The sequence below is a fragment of the Elephas maximus genome, chromosome 5 (genome assembly GCF_024166365.1).
Source record: "Elephas maximus indicus isolate mEleMax1 chromosome 5, mEleMax1 primary haplotype, whole genome shotgun sequence".
Classification (NCBI taxonomy): domain Eukaryota; kingdom Metazoa; phylum Chordata; class Mammalia; order Proboscidea; family Elephantidae; genus Elephas; species Elephas maximus.
Genome location: NC_064823.1, coordinates 111,046,627 through 111,067,340, shown reverse-complemented (window position 1 = coordinate 111,067,340; position 20,714 = coordinate 111,046,627). Strand labels below are relative to the sequence as shown.

Sequence of the window (20,714 nt, the reverse complement as noted above, 5' to 3'; positions counted from 1 at the left end):
TCTTTGGTCTGTCATTTTGCCCTTGACGGCCAATCCAACAATCCTGTAACTTTGTTAAAGAGGATTAAAGACTAATCTGAAAAACTTAATCCAAATTCTAGAGTTTTGATAATTAAGACTAGCTTGACTTTTTTTTTTTTGACATATTACCTGGCTAACGTGGGGCATTTGTATTTTCTACAAGACATTTCTAGGCATACTACCCTTAAACACAAATAATAAATCTCTAATTTTGACATCTCAGAGAGTTAGGCAGGTTGTTGGAAGAGATATCTGGGGACAATATCCTCCCCTCAGCGAACCCCAGAGCACACCATGTAGGTACTTTCCACGTCACGTACACAAGGAGCCTGTGACAGGGTAAATCACATTTCTTGTGTGCCTCCCATCTTCTGATGAGTCATCCTATCACAGCAAAAACTGTCAGGGAGAGAACTTCGCAAATCTCAAAGCACAGATGCTATTTCAACAAGGAGGAAATAAATACTGTTAGGAATGTTAGTAACTCATAGTTACCCTCCATCCTACTTACATCTTCACTCACTCATTCATTCATTCAACAGTGTGGTATAGAAGTAATCTCATAAATGTTATATTTGGGGTCAAATCTTAAGAAAGAAATGCCACGTCCTGGGGAATCCCCAGCTGCCATCCGAAATGACTCATCTAAGGAGGCAACAAGAGGTAGCCCACTAGGCAGCTGATTCCTCCCTATTTTCTCTATCCACTCTGTGGAGTGTGATGAGTTACCTGGCAAAAAGCTATTTGGCCTTTGGTCTTGATTCCTGAGAGCTGGACCACACCTAAGGCTAATGAGTGGGGGCTGACCATACCAGGAGGGAATACTTGGGGGCCTGATGCTGACTCTTACAAGGTGTGATGTAATCTATATGGCCACGTAGGGAGGCTGTCGAAAGCCTGGAACCCTATGGCACAGATAAGCTTCCTGGTTGGTAACTATGCATGGAAGAGGATAGTACATCCCTCTTTGGTGTATGGAAGTTCTGCATTGGGAACCCTCCCAGGCCTTATCCTATGTGTCTCTTCATTTCTATTCTTTTTGGTTATAATAAAGATGTAGTCATAAGTATGGTGTACTCTCTGTGAGACTCTGTGAGTCATTCTAGTGCATTATCAAACCCATAGAGGAAGTGAGAGCCATCAAGGGCTGGCATCTGCCTATACGGCATTCTGAAAGAAGGTGCCCTTCTAACTTGTGCTAGCTGCTGAAGTGGCACTCTCTAACCAGGGTCAGAGAGAGAGTGCCACTTGGGCAGTGGGCAATGAGGATGCAGAAGTGCTTAGGTGAGGACTGGGTCCATCCCCATATTTTGGTGGTTGGATTCATGCTGATCCTTACCATGCAGTTAGCAAAAAAGGTGGGATTTACCCACTCTGCCCCTTGCCAACCAGTTGCATTGAGTCACTTCTGATTTCTATAGACCCTAGATACACGTGTATCACAGTACGACTATGCTCCATACAAATGGTTTTTAATGGCTGATTTTTCGAAAGTAGATTGCCAGGTCTTTCTTCCGAGGCACCTCTGGGTGGACTTGAACCTCCAGCCTTTCAGTTAGCAGCCCAGGGTACTATCCATTTTCATCACCAAGGGACTTCTACCCCTTCCTGGGGGCTAGAATATGCTGGGAGAGGAAGCAACCTCCTGTTTTTCTCTTGGTATCTTTTTGAAAATCTCTTTTACTCCTTTTCTTCTTTTGGCACTACTGTTCTCTTGTATCTGAATCTGATGCAAACTTTCACTGTTAAGATGGGAAACTAGGATTTATGCTTTAAGTTATAATAAAAGAGGATAGTTTTAATCTTTCAAATTCTGCTAGTTTAAATTACATAGTTAAAGCTCAACTGTACCTCTTCTTGATTAATTTTTAAGATTGTTTTTGACTCTTTTTTGTATTTATTCATCTTGACAATTAAAAATGGTTCAAGGATGGAATGCTTTCTGTTTTCCTGTTTTTATCATCATTCTTAAATCCACCCAAAGCTTACAGAGTGGATCTCTTTACTTGGCCAACTTGTTGTTAGTTGCCATCAAGTTGGCTCCGACTCTTGGTGGCCTTATGTATAACAGAATGAAACATTGCTCAGTTCTGTGCCATCTTCAAAATTGTTGGTATTTTTTGAGTCCATTGTTATGGTTATTGTGTAGTTGCTTCCAACCTAGGGGGGCCATCTTCTAGCACTATATCAGACAAATTCTGTTGAGATTTATACATTTTTCATTGGCTAATTTTCAGAAATAGGTTACCAGGCCTTTCCTTCTAGTCTGTCTTAGTCAAGAAAATCCATTGAAACCTGTCTGCTGTGGGTGACCCTGTCGGTATTTGAAATACTGATGGCACAACTTCCAGCATCACAGCAACATGCAGGCCACCTCAGTTTCTCACAGTGCAACAAAGAGACAGATGGTAGCTTGGAAAGCAAAACATTCTAACTCTGGGTTCAGAATCATGAGGCCCACAGCCTCCCACAACCAGCCACCAAAATGTCTGTTGTCAGAAGTACACAGGACTGATTCTCTGCTAAACTTCAAATGGAATCACATACACACACACGCACACACAGACATACACACCATACAAGTTACATATGTATTTAATATACTCAAATGAAAAGAAGGTTTAAATGGGGCTCACTTGTAGATCTAGCCATTAGGTGTAGTGTTAACATCAGCAGCTGCTGCAGTAGTAAACGTAACATAACAATAATAGAAATGAACATTCATCTTGTTCTTTCAAAAAAAAATTTTTTTTTTCTTGCTGTACGTCTTAGTTATCTAGTGCACTATAACAGAAATACCACAAGTGGGTGTCTTTAACAAAGAGAAATTTATTTTCTCACAGTCTAGTAAGCTAGAAGTCCATATTCAGAGCATCAGCTCCAGGGGAAAACTTTCTCTCTCTGTCAGCTCTAGAGGAAGATCCTTGTCATCAATCTTCCCGTGGACTAGTAGCTTCTCCACACAGGAACCCTAGGCCCAAAGGATGTGCTCTGCTCCTAGCACTGCTTTCTTGGTAGTATGAGGTCCCCATGTCTCTCTGCTTGCTTCTCTCTTGTATATCTCAAAAGAGATGGACTTAAGACACAACCTAATCTTGTAGATTGAGTCCCACCTCATTAACATACTGTTGCTTATCCCACCTCATTAACAATATAGAGACCAGATTTACAACACAGAGGAAAATCACATCAGATGACAAAATGGTGGACAAACACACAATACTGGGAATCAAGGCCTAGTCAAATTGATACACATTTTTGGGGTACACAATTCAATTCATGACATTCCATCCTGTAGTCCCCCAAAATTCATGTCCTTGCCACATGTAAAACATATTTGCCCCAACATATCATAGGAAAAGTCTTAACTCCAAGTCCAAAATCCAAAAATTCCTCTTCATCTGTGAAATCTAGAATATAGGGCTTCCAAAGGTACAATGGCAGAAGAGGCAGAAGCTAGATATTTCCATTACAAATGGGAGAAACTGGAGGAAAAGAAGGGATAACAGGCACCAAGCAAGTCAGGAGAACACATTACATTAGCCCTCAAGGCTTTGGAAATAATCCTGTTCTCTGAGACAGTTTACACAATGGCCCCACCCTGCAGACTCTAGGTATTGGGTGTGCCTTTTTTTTTTTAAAGCCAAGGTATTCGCCACACTCTCCAGATTCTGAGTGGAGGCCCCTTGGCCCTGGGCTTCAGCTCTGCCTTCTAGGCCCCCCTAGGACAGCAACTCTGCTCCTTCTGCTTTAGGCACGCCATTCTCCTAGTCCATCTGAATGGCAACTTCACCCTTAGAAATACCAGAGGCCATGGCTCCACCCTTTGAAACCCCAAAGGTCATGGCCATACACTTTGAGACTGAGGCAGCTCAGCTTCCTGTGTTCCTCATTTCTGCTTCCTCATTTCCTCATTTCTTGGCCTCTCGGCCCCTTAGGCCTCTCTACTAGCATTTGCTCTTCTGTGTAAGTGTTCCCAAGCTTCGTAACTCCACCAATAAACACCTGGAAGCGCCCCATTCTGCCAGTAAAGGTCAGCCGGAAGGCACCCAACTCTTGTTCTGTGGATCAGCAAGCCTAGCTCTACCGATAAGTGCCTGGAGGCACTCCACTGCACAAGGAAGCCTCCTGCACAAAGGCACACAGCTCTCTCATTCCTTGGGTCAGCTCCAGCGATGTCTGGCACTGGTCCCTTGGTTCTGCTGCTGCCAGTTCTCTGTTGCCATTTCTCACCATCCGCGCCATCTCTGATGTTAACAGTTCTTCTCACTTGCTTCTGGGTCCTCTATCCATTCAGTTTCAAAACTGCTTTCACATTTTAGGTGTCTGTTAGAGCAGCACCCCACTCTCTCGGTACTAATTTTGCCTTAGTCATCTAGTGCTGCTGTAACAGAAATACCACAAGTGGATCGGTTTAACAAACAAAAGCTTATTCTCTCACAGCCTAGTAGGCTAGAAGTCCAAATTCAGGGCATCAGGTCTGGAGGAAGATCCTTGTCCTCAAACTTCCCCTGGACTAGGAGTTCTCCATGCAGGAATCCCGGGTCCAAAGGACACACTCTGCTCCCAGCACTGCTTTCTTGATGGTATGAGGTCCCCCGTCTCTCTGCTTGCTTCTCTCTTGTATATCTCAAAAGAGATCGGCTCAAGACAAAATACAATCTTGTAGATTGAGTCCCGCCTCATGAATATAACTGCCACCTATCCCACCTCCTTAACATCACAGAGATAGGATTTACAACACACAGGAAAATCACATCAGATGACAAAATAGTGGACAATCACACAAAACTGGGAATCATGGTCTAGCCAAATTGACACACATTTTTGGGGGACACAATTCAATCCATGACACTATATGTTTAAGCTAATTACATATCACCTCAGTTAGCTGTCACAACAACTCTGTGATGTGACTACTGTTATTGCTATTATATCCCCATTTTTGAGAAGTGCAAACAGAGAGGTTCTGTGATTTGCACAAGGTCACAGGACAGGTCAGTGGCAAACCAAGTGGTTTGGATGCAAAGTCACCTCTTTAAGCACTTTTCTATCCTGCTCTTCAATCAGGAAATGGCAGATATAAAATGAGAAACGGGAAAAAAAAATTAAATGTAATCCTTCCTCCTACTGTGTTATTGCCACCATACTGGAAAGTAATCCAGATGCACCGTTAAAGATTGAATATTTCTGTTTATTCCTTTCAAATCATCTTACTCTCCAAACTGGTACATGTTTATTTCAAATATAATTGATTATTTTCAGAGCAGCTATTAAAAATAACCAAAAACTCCATTGCGATATTATGTTGGAAAAGATTTTTGCCATTTTCCCCTCAGGACCTGGTGAGGCCACAGCCATGGGTAAAAAGTGAATTTTACTTGACATGTCTATTGCTCAAAGGAAAGCTTAAAAGTATCCTCGACCAGAGAAATGGTGGTTAGATCCTGGAGAGAGGAACTGGTTTGTCTGCTGCAAGCTCTAGAATATCAGGGTTCAACTAGGCATGTGTGCACCAAGATTCCAGTCCGGGATGTAGCCGAGGGCTCAGAATGACATACCGAGCCTACTTTGGAGTGAGGGGATTTGAGTGCGTGTTCTAGGCAGGTTTTTAATTCACAAAGTGACTTTGGACAAGGTGTTTAACCTCTGTGAGCCTCAATTTCCTCAGTCACAAATGAGAAAAGTACGGTATTTACCTTCCTTATGCAATAGGATGTGTGTGAGGAAAAAAGGAAACAATGTGATAACCCTTTAAAAACTCGGAAGTTTAATCAATAGATGAAGCTGATACTGTATTATTCAACACAAGCAGCCTTGCAGTCTCATGTCTGTTCGGGCAGCTCATGTCTGCCCCTTCTCAGCTTTTCAACTTCACAGAAAAATGTTCTTCCCACAGTTTTCAGTCCCAGCCCCGACTCCTCGTCCTAACTGTTCTACAATATACCAGAACAGTAATAAACTAGGTCTCGGGTTTGGAAACTCTGAACTCTTGGTAGAATCTAACAGACCAAGACAAGAATATGTTAATGTCCCAGCCAAGACTCATCAACAAGTTATGAAGAAAAGCAGTTACTATTAGAGCAGGAAATGACCCTAAAAGTCAGCTACCAAAGCAACGTCAGGAAACCGTAATGTCAAATAGCAAGCATGGCTAAAAGCCCCGTGTCACACTGTCGCAAAAATATGCCAACTCACCTGAAATGGATATTTATTTTGACAGGGAATGACACCATCATCATTCTTCACTATTTCCACACACTTGATTTTTGAAACATCAATAAACCCTTTTCTGTTTTTTTTCTGTTAAAAAAAAAAGGAAGATCCATTACAAACAATTACAAGATAGAGGGAAAAAATGTTATTAATAGCAATATTTGTTAATGAAATCACTGATTCGAAATGTGACAATTTCAATAATTATCTAAATCACATCCCCTGTATTTGTTAAAATTGCTCAAAATACTAACACTGTGAAGGCTGTAATCAAAATAATTAAATTCTTTAATACCTTGTAAAGATGAAATTGGTCTGCCCTTCTCCCCAAAAAGCTCTAAAACAGGAAAATGAACGGCCTTTTTCTCTCAGTCACACACCTTTTCCAACATCTTTGCTTTCTGATGAGAGTCCCCAAAAAGAAACTGACAAAGACCAAACTGAAGCCAAGCTCCGTTTACCCCATCAGAGACCCAAGCTCCAACTAGCTCCGCTCTCCCCTCAAGTAAAGGCAGCACACAGAACTCAGAGGTGTGTGAGGTGGACTTAGGTTTTCATATAAAGCCTTCATTTGAACTCTATTATTGAATGCTCTATCTTTCTTTAGCATTGCCGTCCCACCCCTTCACTACAGATCTACCTGCTGCAATTAACTGATGGCATTATACAAAACCCCGAAAATCATCCACACCCTTGAACATAGTAATCTCACTCCTAGGAATTCGTCCTAGGAAAAACAATCCAAAAGACTATAAAGCAGTATGTGCAAAGATAACTGGATATAATACCTCCATTAAGAATTATTACAAACACAGTATAGACATATAAAAACGTGTATTGAATAATATTAACTGATACGTTCCAAACAAAAAGTTGTGTGATGAATAAGTTTACTTTTTTTAAATACTCATATCATGAAGAATAGAAGGGAAAGCAGTAAAATGAAGACTGCTGTATTTGGGATGACTCAGCTATCCCTGGCCCTGCTCATCTAAAATCACTTCAACTCATACTCTGAAATTCCCCCTCTGGCCTTTGGGCCCTCTACCGCATGCCCTGTGTTTAAAGGACACAATGGTTGAGATATCGTAACTGGCCCTTAACAAGCATTGTTTCATTGTTTGCTCAAAATATCCCTGTGACGTAGGCATTATTTTACAGGTGAGGGAACTGCAGCTTAGACAAGTTAAACATATTTGGGCCCCAACTAACCACAAAGCGCACTAGACCCTGAGATTCCCCAGCTGCAAGGAGGTGAGAGAACGAAAGGAATCAAGTCTCAGGGGGCGCAACACACTAAGGGATTCTGAGCATAGACTGAGCTTCAACCAAGATAGGAGAAGGGCATTCTCCCAGGTATTCTCTTCCGTGAGATTTACTCCTGCCTACAGACAGACACACTCAGGCCTCTCATATCCATACCGAGACCTCTTCCTCTAGCCCTGAGACTGCCCTCTTTTCTTTCTTTCTTGAAAGAGAAGATGATAGTACTCTCAGCTTTCATTTCCTTCCCGCCCACTCCTTCCTTAACCACTTAACAACCTGCCTCCCACTTGCCACGCTGTTAAAGCTGTTCTCAAAAAAGTCACCAATGACCAAACCCAACCGTCTTTTCTCAGTTATCACCCACTGGAACCTTTATGGGGCATTTGGGAGTGTGGACACTCACTTCTCCTGTAGTTGCCTTGGGCCATCCTGGTTTTCCTTCTCTCCCTTCCCTCCAGCTTCTCACACAACAGCACCTCCCTTGTGTTGGGAACTGTGTGCAAGGAATGCAAAGATACAAGGTAGGAGAATCGCATTACCTGAGCATGTGGTCCAGGTATTATGTCAAGTGCTTTTAATCCTCACAGCTACCCTGTGAATAAATAACACTATACCCATTTTGGAGCCCTCGTGGTGCAGTGGTTACGAATTCAGCTGCTAACTAAAAGGTTGGCAGCTCAAATCTACCAGCCGCTCCTTGGAAGCATTATGAGGCAGTTCTACTTTGTCCTACAGGGTCACTATGAGTTGGAATCAACTCAACGGCAACGGGTTTTGGTATACCCATTTTAAAACAAAAACAAAACAAAACCCCAAACCACTTGCCATCACGTTGACTCTGACTCAGACAGCAACCCCATGTGTTACAGAGTAGAACTGCTCCATAGGGTTTTCTTAGATGTAGTCTTTACCGTTGGGTGAGTTCGAACCACCGATCTTTAGGTTAGCAGTTGAGTACAAACCATTTGTACCACCCTGGGACCTGATACCCATTTTACAAACATAGAAACTAAAATTAGGTAACTCGCCCATGTTTACCTGGGGGAGAGACTGACCTTCAGCTATTTACTATATAATGTAGTAAGTGCTATACATACAAAAGATGGTAAGAGAGTACAGAGGAGCTAAGGCTAAAATGGCAAATAGAATTTCAGAAGAGAAATGGTAGGGAGGGGAATCCCAGTAGAAGAAAGAACACACACAAAGAAAAACATCTCAGAATGGCCTCAGTTTCCTTATCTGTAAAATGGGAATAATAGTAGTATCTACTTCATAGGTTTGTATTGAGAATTGAATGAGTTAATATTTGCAAAGTGCTTAGAAGAGTAGCCCATAGTGTAAGAACTGTAAATGTTTGCTAAATAAAATAAATGACAAAAAAAGACCAACGTGGCTGAAGCACAGGGTCAAGGGCCAGAATGGAAAAGTGAGCAAGGGCCAGCTTGTAGAGGACCTGGTACATGGTGCTAAGGGGTCTGGTCTGACAGGACCACCCACCCTGCTCCTGGGACCTGCACCAGTAAGTGGCAGAAGAAGTCATCACCCTTCTATTAACAAGTCACCGCATTCACTGTAGAGACCTTAAAAAATAATACTAGCCTAAAGAGAATCATACGACCCTTAGTCCTCCAACACTGCAGAAAATAACTGCCGATTTCACAGTGTTTATCCCAACAATGTTCTCAGGGGTCATTCATCATCTGTCAGCTCTCCAGCTGTAAGAGCAACAGGCTATGGTCTGCTTCCAAGATGCCCATCTTCACTCACCACCTGCCCTGCTACTTACTAAAAGCAGCTGTCAGATATGGGCCAATCTATATAGGAAAATTTGGGATGACTTGTATACTGGGTTTACTTAAATCCATTGCTGTCGAGTTGATTCTGACTCATAGCGACCCCATAGGACAGGAGAGAACTGCCACATAGAGTTTCCAAAGAGTGGCTGGTGGGTTCGAACTGCTAACCTTTTGGTCAGAAGCCTAAGCTTTTAACCACTCCACCACCAGGGCTCCTAATGCCCCCTAAATTCATTTCCCTGTGATAGATTTTTTTATATATATATATATAATCTACCAATGTATTATACTAACATTTGGACTTCCTTAAGAAACTAGCAGATAAAGGTCCTTTTTTTTTTTTTTTTTTTTATCCCTCTAACAAACACTGGGAGACCCTGGGTGATGCAAACAGTTGAGCTCTGATAAAACAATGACTATAAGTGGTATGGAAACTCTGGTGGCATAGTGGCTAAGAGCTACAGCTGCTAACCAAAAGGTTGGCAGTTTAAATCCACCAGGCGCTCCTTGGAAACTCTGTGGGGCAGTTCTACCCTGTCCTATAGGGTTGCTGAGTCGGAATCGACTCAACAGCAACAGGCTTGGTTTTTTCCAGAATGATAAAGTAATGTTTCTCATGGTGTGCTACAGAGTTAGGAAGTCATTGGGTCAGAAGTTAGGGAAGTTTCTAGGAGGAAAGGACATTTTGATTTGGTTTTTAAAGGATAAGTAGGGGTTTTCATGTAGAGAAAAAGTAGAGAAGAGAGTTCCAGGCAATAAAAACAATGAAGTACTGAATATTTAGAGAATTGAAAGACATTCACCATGGCTGAAGCTTGGGATGGTTCAAGGGAAGGATAGGAAATAATACCAAAAATGTTGTTTGCGGTCAAATTAGTATATGCCAGACTCAAGAGCTTGGATTTATCCTGAGCATTTTTAAGTGGGGAGTGAAGAGTGCTGTATTAAGGTGTATTTTTAAAAAAGATAATTATTAATGGCAGTGTGAAGAATGGGTGGAGACAGAGACTAGCTAGAAGGATGCTGCAGTATTTCAGATGAGAGATAATCAGGTTCTGAACCAAATCAATGGTGATAAGCAAGGCGAGGAAAGCAGAGACTCCGAAGTATTTAGGAGGTAGAGTACATAGAGCTTTGTGACCAATTAGATGTGGGGATTAAGAGTGGAGAAGGAGTTAGGGAGACTCAGGGATTCTGAGTCTGAATGACTAATGGACACTAACACCATGAACCATGATAACCAACAGAAAAAAAGAAAGAAGTTTGAGTAGGCAAGGTGGGAAATCTTGCTAGAGTTGCGTATTGGATAACAGGTGGAAACGCTTGGAGGGAGCTGAAAATAATGGGACTTGAACTCAGAAATGCTTAGCATCTTCTATATACAGAGAACGTTGTGCTTTTCACAACACATATATGGTGTGTACAATAGTATCTTATTCTTTCCACATCCCGGGGTAACCCTAGAGTTTATGCAGGGCTGAGGAAGAAAAGGTTTGGAAGGATTAAGGAACTCGTCATAGGGAACACGGAGCTACGGAAAGTACCATGACCAGATGCCTTAATGCCTCGTCTGTGTACTTCCTACCAAATCCCACTTTAACTGCTGACAGGTACAGCCTTTCGAAGCCATTCCAGGGAGAGGTCCCTTAGGAGTATTAACAGGAACGATGACATCTAAGCAGTAACCAGAGTTAACACTGACAAGGGCCATATAGTTTTTTCTCCATTTAGGCTATTTTATTCTCCTCCAATTGGACTATTCTTTAGAATTTTTTCAATAAGAAAATTTCTTCATGATCATTGAGGTATGCTATATTATTGTTAATACTGTGGTCCAAGCAGAAATATCCAAGGTTATTTCTCTAATCATGTTAAATTTCCCTTCTACTTCTATAGGCTTTTGCTCTGCCCACTAGATTGAATATTACAATTTACCCCTCTTAGTAATCTTCAAATCCTCAGAGCAGAGAAGACTGCCTGGCACTTAGTAGATGTTTATTAAGCCATTTACTGAACCAGTCTGCAGAGAAGTATGAACGACACTCTACGTATCTCTATATATCTTTATCTGTATCTCTATCAATGTATCTGTTTATATTCTCTCTTGCACCAAAAAAAAAAAAAAAAACAGAAAACCAAACCCAGTGCCTTCAAGTCGATTCTGACTCATAGCGAACCTATAGGACAGAGTAGAACTGCCCCATGGAGTTCCCAAGGAGTGCTTGGCAGATTTGAACTGCTGACCCCTTGGTTAGCAGCCATAGCACTTAACCACTACGCCACCAGGGTTTCCTCTCTCTTGCACATCCTCCATAAACTTTTCAAACTTTGAAAATGAGGTAAGTAATGGCCATTTTACAGATTTGAAACCAGCACAGACATGAAATATAATGTATTTATACCGAAAGCCATTTCACAAAGTAAAAGACCAAAGCCAATCCACAAACTGAATGCAAACAAAACTATACAACAAACAAGATTTAATAGCAACATTACTTGAATGTGAGGGATGGCAGCTTTCGCTGGAATTGAATCTCTCCCCCAAAGCCAGTTCTTTGGGCAGCCACATGCTTACATTACTGTGTGCCATGTGACACACTCTCCCATCCCTTTTCTCTAGTCCAGCTATGGGGAAACCTCTGTTCGTACACACATTGCCATCCTATCATTAGGCCTCCATTCGGCACCACTAATTTGTTTAGTGTTCAGTCAGCCTCTGTTATTTCTCAACAGGCCACAAGAATTAAAACAGATCACAAATACAAAAAATGGAGCTGCTGACACAGCATGGCAGTGTTTAGTGATAACGGATAATCCAGAGAATGCAGAAGACAAAAATTGTATGTGTGTGTGTGTGTATGTGTGTGTGTATGTGTATTCCAGTTGCCTTCAAGTCAACTCCAACTCACAGAGACCTCAGAGTAGAACTGTGCTCCATAGGGATTTCAATGGCTAATTTTTTGGAGGTAGATCACCAGGCCTTTCTTCTGAGGTACCTCTGGGTGGACTTGAACCTCCAACCTTTCAATTAGCAGCCAAGCACATTAACCATCTGCACCACCTAAAAATACCATCCAGGGACTCTATATATTTGTGTATGTATATTTGTATATAAAAGCTATATATATATACACACACACATGCATATATACACATATATATGATTCCTACCTGTGTGTGTATAAAATATTACCATCAAATTATGAACACAAAATGTAAAAAACTCTAGAGAACTTCCAGTTCTTAGAAGGTGGACAGAACCAAAACTTGCTAATGTTCATTATGCTCTGTCATTCCAATTTCCATTCAGCCACGTCCAGCAAATATGGATTCCAGCTTTCTTCTACTATTTGCAAGGCACAGACACTGAGGTACCATACAGATGGTAAAAAAGCACAAAACTCCTTGCCCTTAAGGAATTTAGGACCAGCCATTTGCTAAGGTTAAAGAGAGAAATGATAATGTTTACAAAGAAAGATTAGACGGGTCAATACTGAAAGGCTAGAGTTCCCGTCAAATCTTTAAAAGAAAGGAAGAGAATATGATGTAGATATTTTAACTAAAATCTGAAATGAGGCAAAAGGCCTATCTGTACGTGACAGTAGCTCTGCTACCATTCCAGTCATAACACAGTTAAAAGAATGGGCTTCCAGCGCAGCGGAACACTGAGAACACTGAGAAACAAGGAAAAGCTCAGGATGGGTTTGACAGTAAAAAACAAAAGTATGAACAAAAATTTGGCATCCCAATATTTTCCCTCCATTTTAACCAGCTTTTTTTTTTTATAATAGTAACTTACACAGGTGCTTTATATTTTATAAAGTGCTTTTACATTAAAAAAAAGCTTCTATATTAAAAAATCAGTAGTTACATATATAAAAGTGTTTAATGATGAAGACTATGGTTTCTAAAGTAATATCCATAATAAAAACAGGATGTTGGAAAATCTCTATAAATTATAAGAAATCTGAAGAAGAAAAAAAAAAAAAACTCCATTTCCAAAATCACAGAATAACCTTCATAAAAGGTTGTGCTGATATAGGCAGTTATAAGGCTCTAGAGATAACCTTTTCACTGTTTAAAGTTTTTTTTTTTTTTTTGGATTGGTCATTTCCACTTACCATTTTTCTATACTTCCTGGCAACCTCCTTTCTACCTCCCCTCTGGTCCAGCCCCAGGACATTGCTAAAAACTATCACGAGGTGTATTTTATTATAGTCGAAAGAAAAACTTACTAACACATGTGTTTTGAAACAATCCTAAAAGTGATTTACCTAGTTTAATTCCTAACATTAGTCAAAACTAGAATGAATTATGTAGAAATAAATGAATATAGATCCCTTCAGAAATTTCATGTAACAGATTTCTGATTTTCTGGGATTCCAGAATTAATTAACTCCATTTAACTATTACAAATCTGTTGGAGCAAAGGCTGTGCTCCTGACCTCCAATTGTCATGTTTTTCCTCCTATTCTGAGTGCATTTCCCCATCTCCCATGCGGTTAGGGGAGGCCATGTGACTGAGCTCTAGCCAAGGGGGTGTTGGTAGAAGTGACGTAACACCACTTCCTGGCCTATAAAACCTTTCATGGCATCCTCCATGTTCCATTTTCTCCCTTGTCTCCCACTCAGATGCAGAAGATACAGTGGAAGATTCCAAAGACTAAACACTGGAGCCACTAAAGGAAAGGAGCCTGGATCCCTGAATCACCACCTGCAGTACAGTTATTGATAATGTAAGCAAGAAATAAACTTTCTACTATGTTAAGCCATTGAGTTTTAGGAGCAGTTATTAGCGACCCTGAATATTACATTTTATAATGAGAGGACCCCACACCTCAGCTACTCAGTGTCTTAGATGCCTTACCCATAAAGAGAACATGTTGAACTAAATCAGTATTGCCCAAAGTGTGCCATGGTGGTGTCTAAGATGGTTTTATGTGTGTCTTAAGAGTACAATGGGATTACTGACTATGCTGTAAAAAGATTCAATCCACAGATATACATTTGGCTAAATGTTATATGTGATGGCTCTCAGATAGCCCTCCTCAGAAACATACATTCGTGCGCAAATTCACAATGCCTATTTGTTCCACCCCACCAAGTTTCAATATTCATTATTGATAAGATACAAAAATGTAGACACAGAGAAGGGATTTTTATGGCAAAATTTGGCTTCTAGGGACAGATCTCCCACCTGGACATAATCTCAGGCCAGAATGGAGAGTAAGGGAAATGTCTTACCTGGGTATAAAAACTTACATGAAACTCAGTGTTGGGATTTGAGCTCTAAATCCAGAAGTGGAGAGACAAAACCGTGACAGAGTATCTGATATAACCCATATTCTAATAATAAATAAAATAGATAACATGCAGCAACAAGTGCCAGGTACTGCCCCATGGTTTATTCATTTAAGCCTTCCAATAATCACTACATTACCCCACCTCTCCAAAAATGTCAGTCCAATGTGGAAAATTTGGAACCGGGTACCAGTGGCAGAAAGGACTCACACACTGCAACTCTATGGATGGAGAACAGCACCTGGCCAGTATCTAGCATAGTAAAACCTGCAAAAGCTAGAACCTGGTAAGGTGGAAACCTGTCAAAGAAGGAAAACTCAAATACAATAAAACCCAAGAAAGGTGGAACCTATGTAAGGCAGAAGCCTATCGGAGAATGAAAACTCAAAAAATTTCCACTAATAGAGAGTGATAGAAAAGTGGCAAGCCAATACCTTGTCAAAGGCTGAAAACTTATAAGACCCAGAAAAACAAGTTCCAGCTCTCACAGATTTCACTCTATGAAAGCCCATCGTGTAGTAATCACAGGAGCCCTGGGGGAGAATAGTTAAGCACTTGGCTGCTAACCAAAGGGCCGGTGGTTCAAACCTACCCAGTAATTCTGAGAGAGAAAGAACTAGCAATCTGCTTTTGTAAAGATGGCAGCCTAGGGGCAGTTCTACTCTGTCATATAGGGTCATTATGAGTCAGAATCAACTTGACGGCACCTAACACCACGACCACCATATACTTAGCTGTCTCAGCTAGACATTATGGGAAGTTACCATCTCTAACTACGTTAATATTTAGGTTTGCTAGTGCAAAAGCACAGAAATAATTCATTTGTCTTAAGCACTTTTCCTACAACTTAAGTATACATGCTAATACCTGCAGCCTTGTTTAATATGGTCTGAAATGGCAGGTGAGTGTTTATAAGATTGTAACTCTGGATTTTCCAGTTTTAAAAACACAAATTTACTCCACTAATTGCCACACCAGGAGCCCTGGTGGCGTAGAGGTTAAGAGCTTGACCACTAACCAAAAGGTCAGCAGTTCTAATCCACCAGCCACTCCTTGGAAACCCTATGGGGCAGTTCTAATCTCTCCTATAGGGTTGCTATGAGTCGGAATCCATTTGAGGGCAATGGGTTTGTTTTTTTGTTTTAATTGCCACACCTAAACATTAGGCATTGATGAAGCCAACTTTTAAAGAAATAGAGGCCCACGAGGTCTCCCTCTATACTAAATTCTGATTAATTTGTCAACCCCAGATTAACAAAACCCTCTTACATCTATGAGTCTGCTCAAATGTTCTTCCCAGATTCCTTGGGATCTTCCTGGGAGACAAAGTCCTCTGTGACCCCAGGATTTCAGGCCAGTGTGATGTCAGAGGCCCCTCTAGCAAGAACTAAAGAAATAGCAGATATACTTCCTACCTGCAAAGAGTTTATATTCTGGGTAGGAAATAAAACATGCACACCAGCTGGATGCCCTAACAGGACCTAGTGAGGGTTCCAAGCCAATAGTTTATTATAACTTCAGGCTAGAAATAGAAGAGCAGTCTCAGACAAAGCATGATCTGTGGATCACGGTTGGGTGGACAGAGTGCGACACAGCCACCTGTTGAAGAGACAATGGAGGAGGTTTCCTTGTTAAAGAAAAAGACTGAATATGTCTATCTACCTGAGAACTCTGACTAATAGCTGGTGACCACAATCAGATTGGCAAATGCAAGTGACAAGGAAAGTACCAAAAAATTACTTTAAATATAAGCTAGACGTTATGAGGAAAAGTTTAATGAAAAACTTGCTAAGTTGTTTAACGTTCAGGAGAATTTATGCAAACAATATGTAAAATATGATTGCTGCTGCTAGAAGCTCTTTGCCTAAAAGGATTTTTTTTTTTTAAACTTATTGAACATGCCACAATATTTTGGGTTTGCTGTAATGTTTTAACACAGTAAAGTCAATACAGGCAGTTTGCAGGTTACTACAAGTGTCTGACTGAAGAACAACTTATACTTGTCCTTTAATGTTATGTAAATTTGCCTCACTTTGAAACACTGGAAACCCTGGTGGTGTACTAGTTAAGTGCTACAGCTACTAACCCAAGGGTCAGCAATTCGAATCCGCCAGGCGCTCCTTGGAAACTCTATGGTCTGGGTTTTATGTACATACACATATATACGCCACTATAAACATTTATTGTCCACTACGGAATGTACAAGGAGTCCTCGTGCCGCAGTGGTTAAAGCATTCGGCTGCTAACAGAAAGGTCAAGGGTTTGAACCCACCAGGATCGCTATGAGTTGGAATCGACTCGACGGCACTGGGTTTGGTTTTGGTTTAGTTTGTTGAAACGCTGAGCCAACCCCTACTCAAAAAAATTCTTCACAATCACCTTCACTTGCTGCATGTACAGCTTTTTAAATCATTGAAAAAGCTTCGAGCCTTTTCTTGCACTAAACTCCTTGCCCTCGAGTGGATTCTGACTCATAGTGACCCTATAGGACAGAGTAGAACTGCCCTATAGGCTTTTCCAAGGAGCAGCTGGTAGGTTCAAACTGCCAACCTTATGGATAGTAGCCATAGCTCTTAACCACTACGCCACCAGGGTTTCCATTTCTTGCACTAAAAAAACTAAAGTAAGGCTAAATAAGAACCATATGCATCTCTTCTACTTACCTACAAAAAAAATTTGACTTAAAGACGCAGGAATGGATCTCATTTGTAAAACCAAGGACTGTCTGTATGCCGTTATGATTAAGAGCATGGGCTTAGCACAGGCTTGGTGTCAGGCACATTTAATGTTAAGTTTAAATGCCAGCTCCCTGGCCTCAGGCAAATTAATTAACCTCTTTTACTTTCTGTTTCCATATCTGGAAAATGGGAATATTAAAATACGATTTCCTAGGTTATTGTGAGGATTAAATATGCTTGCAAAGCACTCGGCATTGTATCTGGCCCATTGCAATTACTTAATAAAGTTATTTACTATAATTGTTTTTTGCCTTTAGATGAGATTTCTAAAACTTTTCTACATTTAAACTCTTTTCTCACATATGGGGCCTAGGTTTTCTCTACCACACAGTCTCTAATTTTGTTATAATTCAACAGGAAAAGAAATTGTTTAACAGAGGTTTTAAAAATGTTTTGTTGGTTTTTACAGTTTCCTTAGGCAACACACCGGCATTTCTTCAATTTCTCCTTAGAAGAATTCAGAAACTATTCCAGGAACGCAATAAATACAAATCAAAAACCAAAAAAAAAAAAACAAACCCGTTGCTGTGGAGTCAATTCCAACTCACAGTGACCCTATAGGAGAGAATAGAACTGCCCCACAGAGTTTCCAAGCAAGGGCTGGTGGGTTCAAACTGCCAACCTTTCGGTTAGGAGCCGAGCTCTTCACCACTGAGCCGCCATTAAGCATGACTATAATGCATCAAATATCACAGAACGAACTAAGGAAATAGGACAATAGCAGACTGCACTCCTTCTCTTGAAACAAAATTTCAAATAGCTATTTTTTACAAATTTAGTCTTATCTATCAATCACTACAGAAACCCTGGTGGCCTAGTGATTAAGTGCTACGGCTACGAACCAAGGTGTCAGCAGCTTGAATCCGCCAGGCGCTCCTTGGAAACTCCGTGGGGCAATTCTACCCTGTCCTATAGGGTCGCTATAGGTCGGAATCGACTCGATGGCACTGGGTTTGTTTTTTTTGTTTTTTGCTTATCAATCACTGTACAAATGCATTAAAAATTAAGCAATTACTTAGGACAATATTTGCTAACTATACATTTATAACAACTATATACACACACAAGGAGCTCCGGTGGGGCAATGGTTACAGCACTCGGCTGGTAACTGAAAGGTTGACAGTTCAAACCCACCAGCTTCTCCAAGGGAGAAAGCTGCGGCAATCTGCTTCCACAAAGATTTACAGCCTTGGAAACCCCATGAGGCACGAATCTACTCTGTCCTACCGGGTTGCTATTAGTCGAAATCTACTCGACAGCAACGGGTTTCAGGTATATACATACACGTATATGTTTCACTACAAACATTTGCTATATGCTATGTAATGCACTAGGCACAAGAGACGTGGAGATAGATATAAAACCACTGTATTCGGAGCCCCTGGGTAGTACAAACTGCTAAGAGCTTGGCTACTAACTGTAAAGTTTGAGTCTACCGAGAAGCACCTCGAAAAAAAGCCTGGCGATCTACTTGCAAAAGATCACAACCATTGAAAACCGTATGGAGCACAGTCTACTGTGCAACGTATGCGGTTGCCACGAGCTGAATCAACTCAACAGCAACGGGTCTCGGTTTTACGTACATACACATATATACGCCACTATAAACATTTATTGTACACTATGGAATGTACAAGGAGTCTTCGTGCCACAGTGGTTAAAGCACTCGGCTGCTAACAGAAAGGTCGAGGGTTTGAACCCACCAGCCACTCCGCGGGAGAAAGATGTGGCAGTCTGCCTCCACAAAGATTACAGCCTTGGAAACCCTGTGAGCCAGTTCTACTCTATCCTATAGGGTTGCTGTGAGTTGGAATGGATTCAACGGCAGTGGGTTTGATTTGGATACAATGTACTAGGCATGAGAACTGGAGATTAAAAGAAAAAAAGAGGACCACTGTATTTAAAAAAAGAGAGAGAGAGAAATGAAGGCTTGTGTTCACACAAAGGCTTGTACATGGATTTTCAAAGCAGCTTTATTTGTAATAGCCAAAAACCGGAAACAACCCAAATGTCCACCACCCACAAGTGACTGCAGAAACAAACTGAAGTATAGCCATTCAATGGAATACTTCACAGTAATAAAAAGAAATGCAAATATTGGTAGAAAAAAATAGATGGATCTCAAAATAACATGCTGAGTTAAAAAAGCTAGCCTAAAAAGAATATCTACTATATTAGTTATTTATATAAAATTCTAGAAAATGCAAACTGCTTTGTCAGAAAAGCACATCACCAATTACCTAGAAACGACATGGATGAAGTGGGAGGGATGCATTACAAAAAGGCATGAGGAAACTTTTGGGGTTGACAGATATGTTTATTATTTTGATTGTAATGATAGTTTCATTAGTGTATGTATATGCAACACTCACCAAATAACACACTTCAAATAAGTGCAGTTTATTGTACATGGATTATACCTCAAAAAAGCTGAAAATATATATGTATATATATCCCCTGTCCTCAGGAACCTTAAAGTCTAGGGACACTTGGAAACCACAACATTCTGTGCTAATTTAGTGTCCTGAATCATAGCGTTTTAGCTGCTCTTACTTTTGCCCTTGTTCTCTCAGATTTTTACTGTAGCAGGCATGCCAAGAATTCCCTGCACCTAAGAGGCTCTGCTTCCTCTGCCATCTGTTCCATCAAAGCGCAGTGTGGCTTGTGTGAATACCCAGTTAACAAAGTAACTGTCATGCTACGCTCCTCAGAGAACCTCATAACTACTGGCAAGGGACCCTCCCCTCCCCACTTCCAGAGATGGAAATCGCTGCATGTGTCACTACAAGTCTCTGTGCCTTTTTTTTTTTTTTTTTTTTAAGTAGCACTCCAAAAGAGAAAGGAAACCCTTTAACCTAGACCTCCATTCTTAAGTTTCTATGGTTAACACTGTCTAGTGGCACTAGGGATTCTGTGAACCCTTGTGTGTGTGTGTGAGAGAGAGAGATACGGTGTTGGTATGTGTTTTTGTGTGTGCATATGTGTGTTCTGAGGCTTTCCAGAAGACACTTCAACACTTCACACGTTTAGGGATTTTTTTTTTTTAGTGACACTTTATATCCTCATGAAAGGAGAAATAACTAGAATCACACAAAGGGGATCTCTTATCAACAGGAAGTTGGGGGAGATAAGCTTTGTGAGTTTCTGATGGGCGTGGGTTACAGACAGCCAACAGGGCAAGACAGAAAATGCAATTTCTGGAATAGGCAGTGGGTGGCAAAGGTAACAAGTAACCCAAGTGCACAATGGTAAACTCAGTGACTTTTGCATGCGATCTGAAACCTCCAACTGCAGCACAAATGGGGATATAATTCTCACCCTCCCTCCCTTCCTAATATCCCTTTAGTGGCCGGATGGACTGATGAAGTGAAAATCC

General features: G+C 40.9%; 1 protein-coding gene across 2 annotated transcripts in view; it reads right to left on the bottom strand.

The window, feature by feature from the left end:
- Window positions 1-20,714, bottom strand: part of TEC (tec protein tyrosine kinase) — a 153,328-nt gene that overhangs the window by 39,279 nt on the left and 93,335 nt on the right. For both annotated transcript variants that reach the window (XM_049886301.1, XM_049886302.1), the window contains exon 3: window positions 6,220-6,324. In XM_049886301.1, coding sequence (XP_049742258.1) covers window positions 6,220-6,324 — 105 coding nt within the window. The remainder of the gene's footprint in view (window positions 1-6,219; window positions 6,325-20,714) is intronic.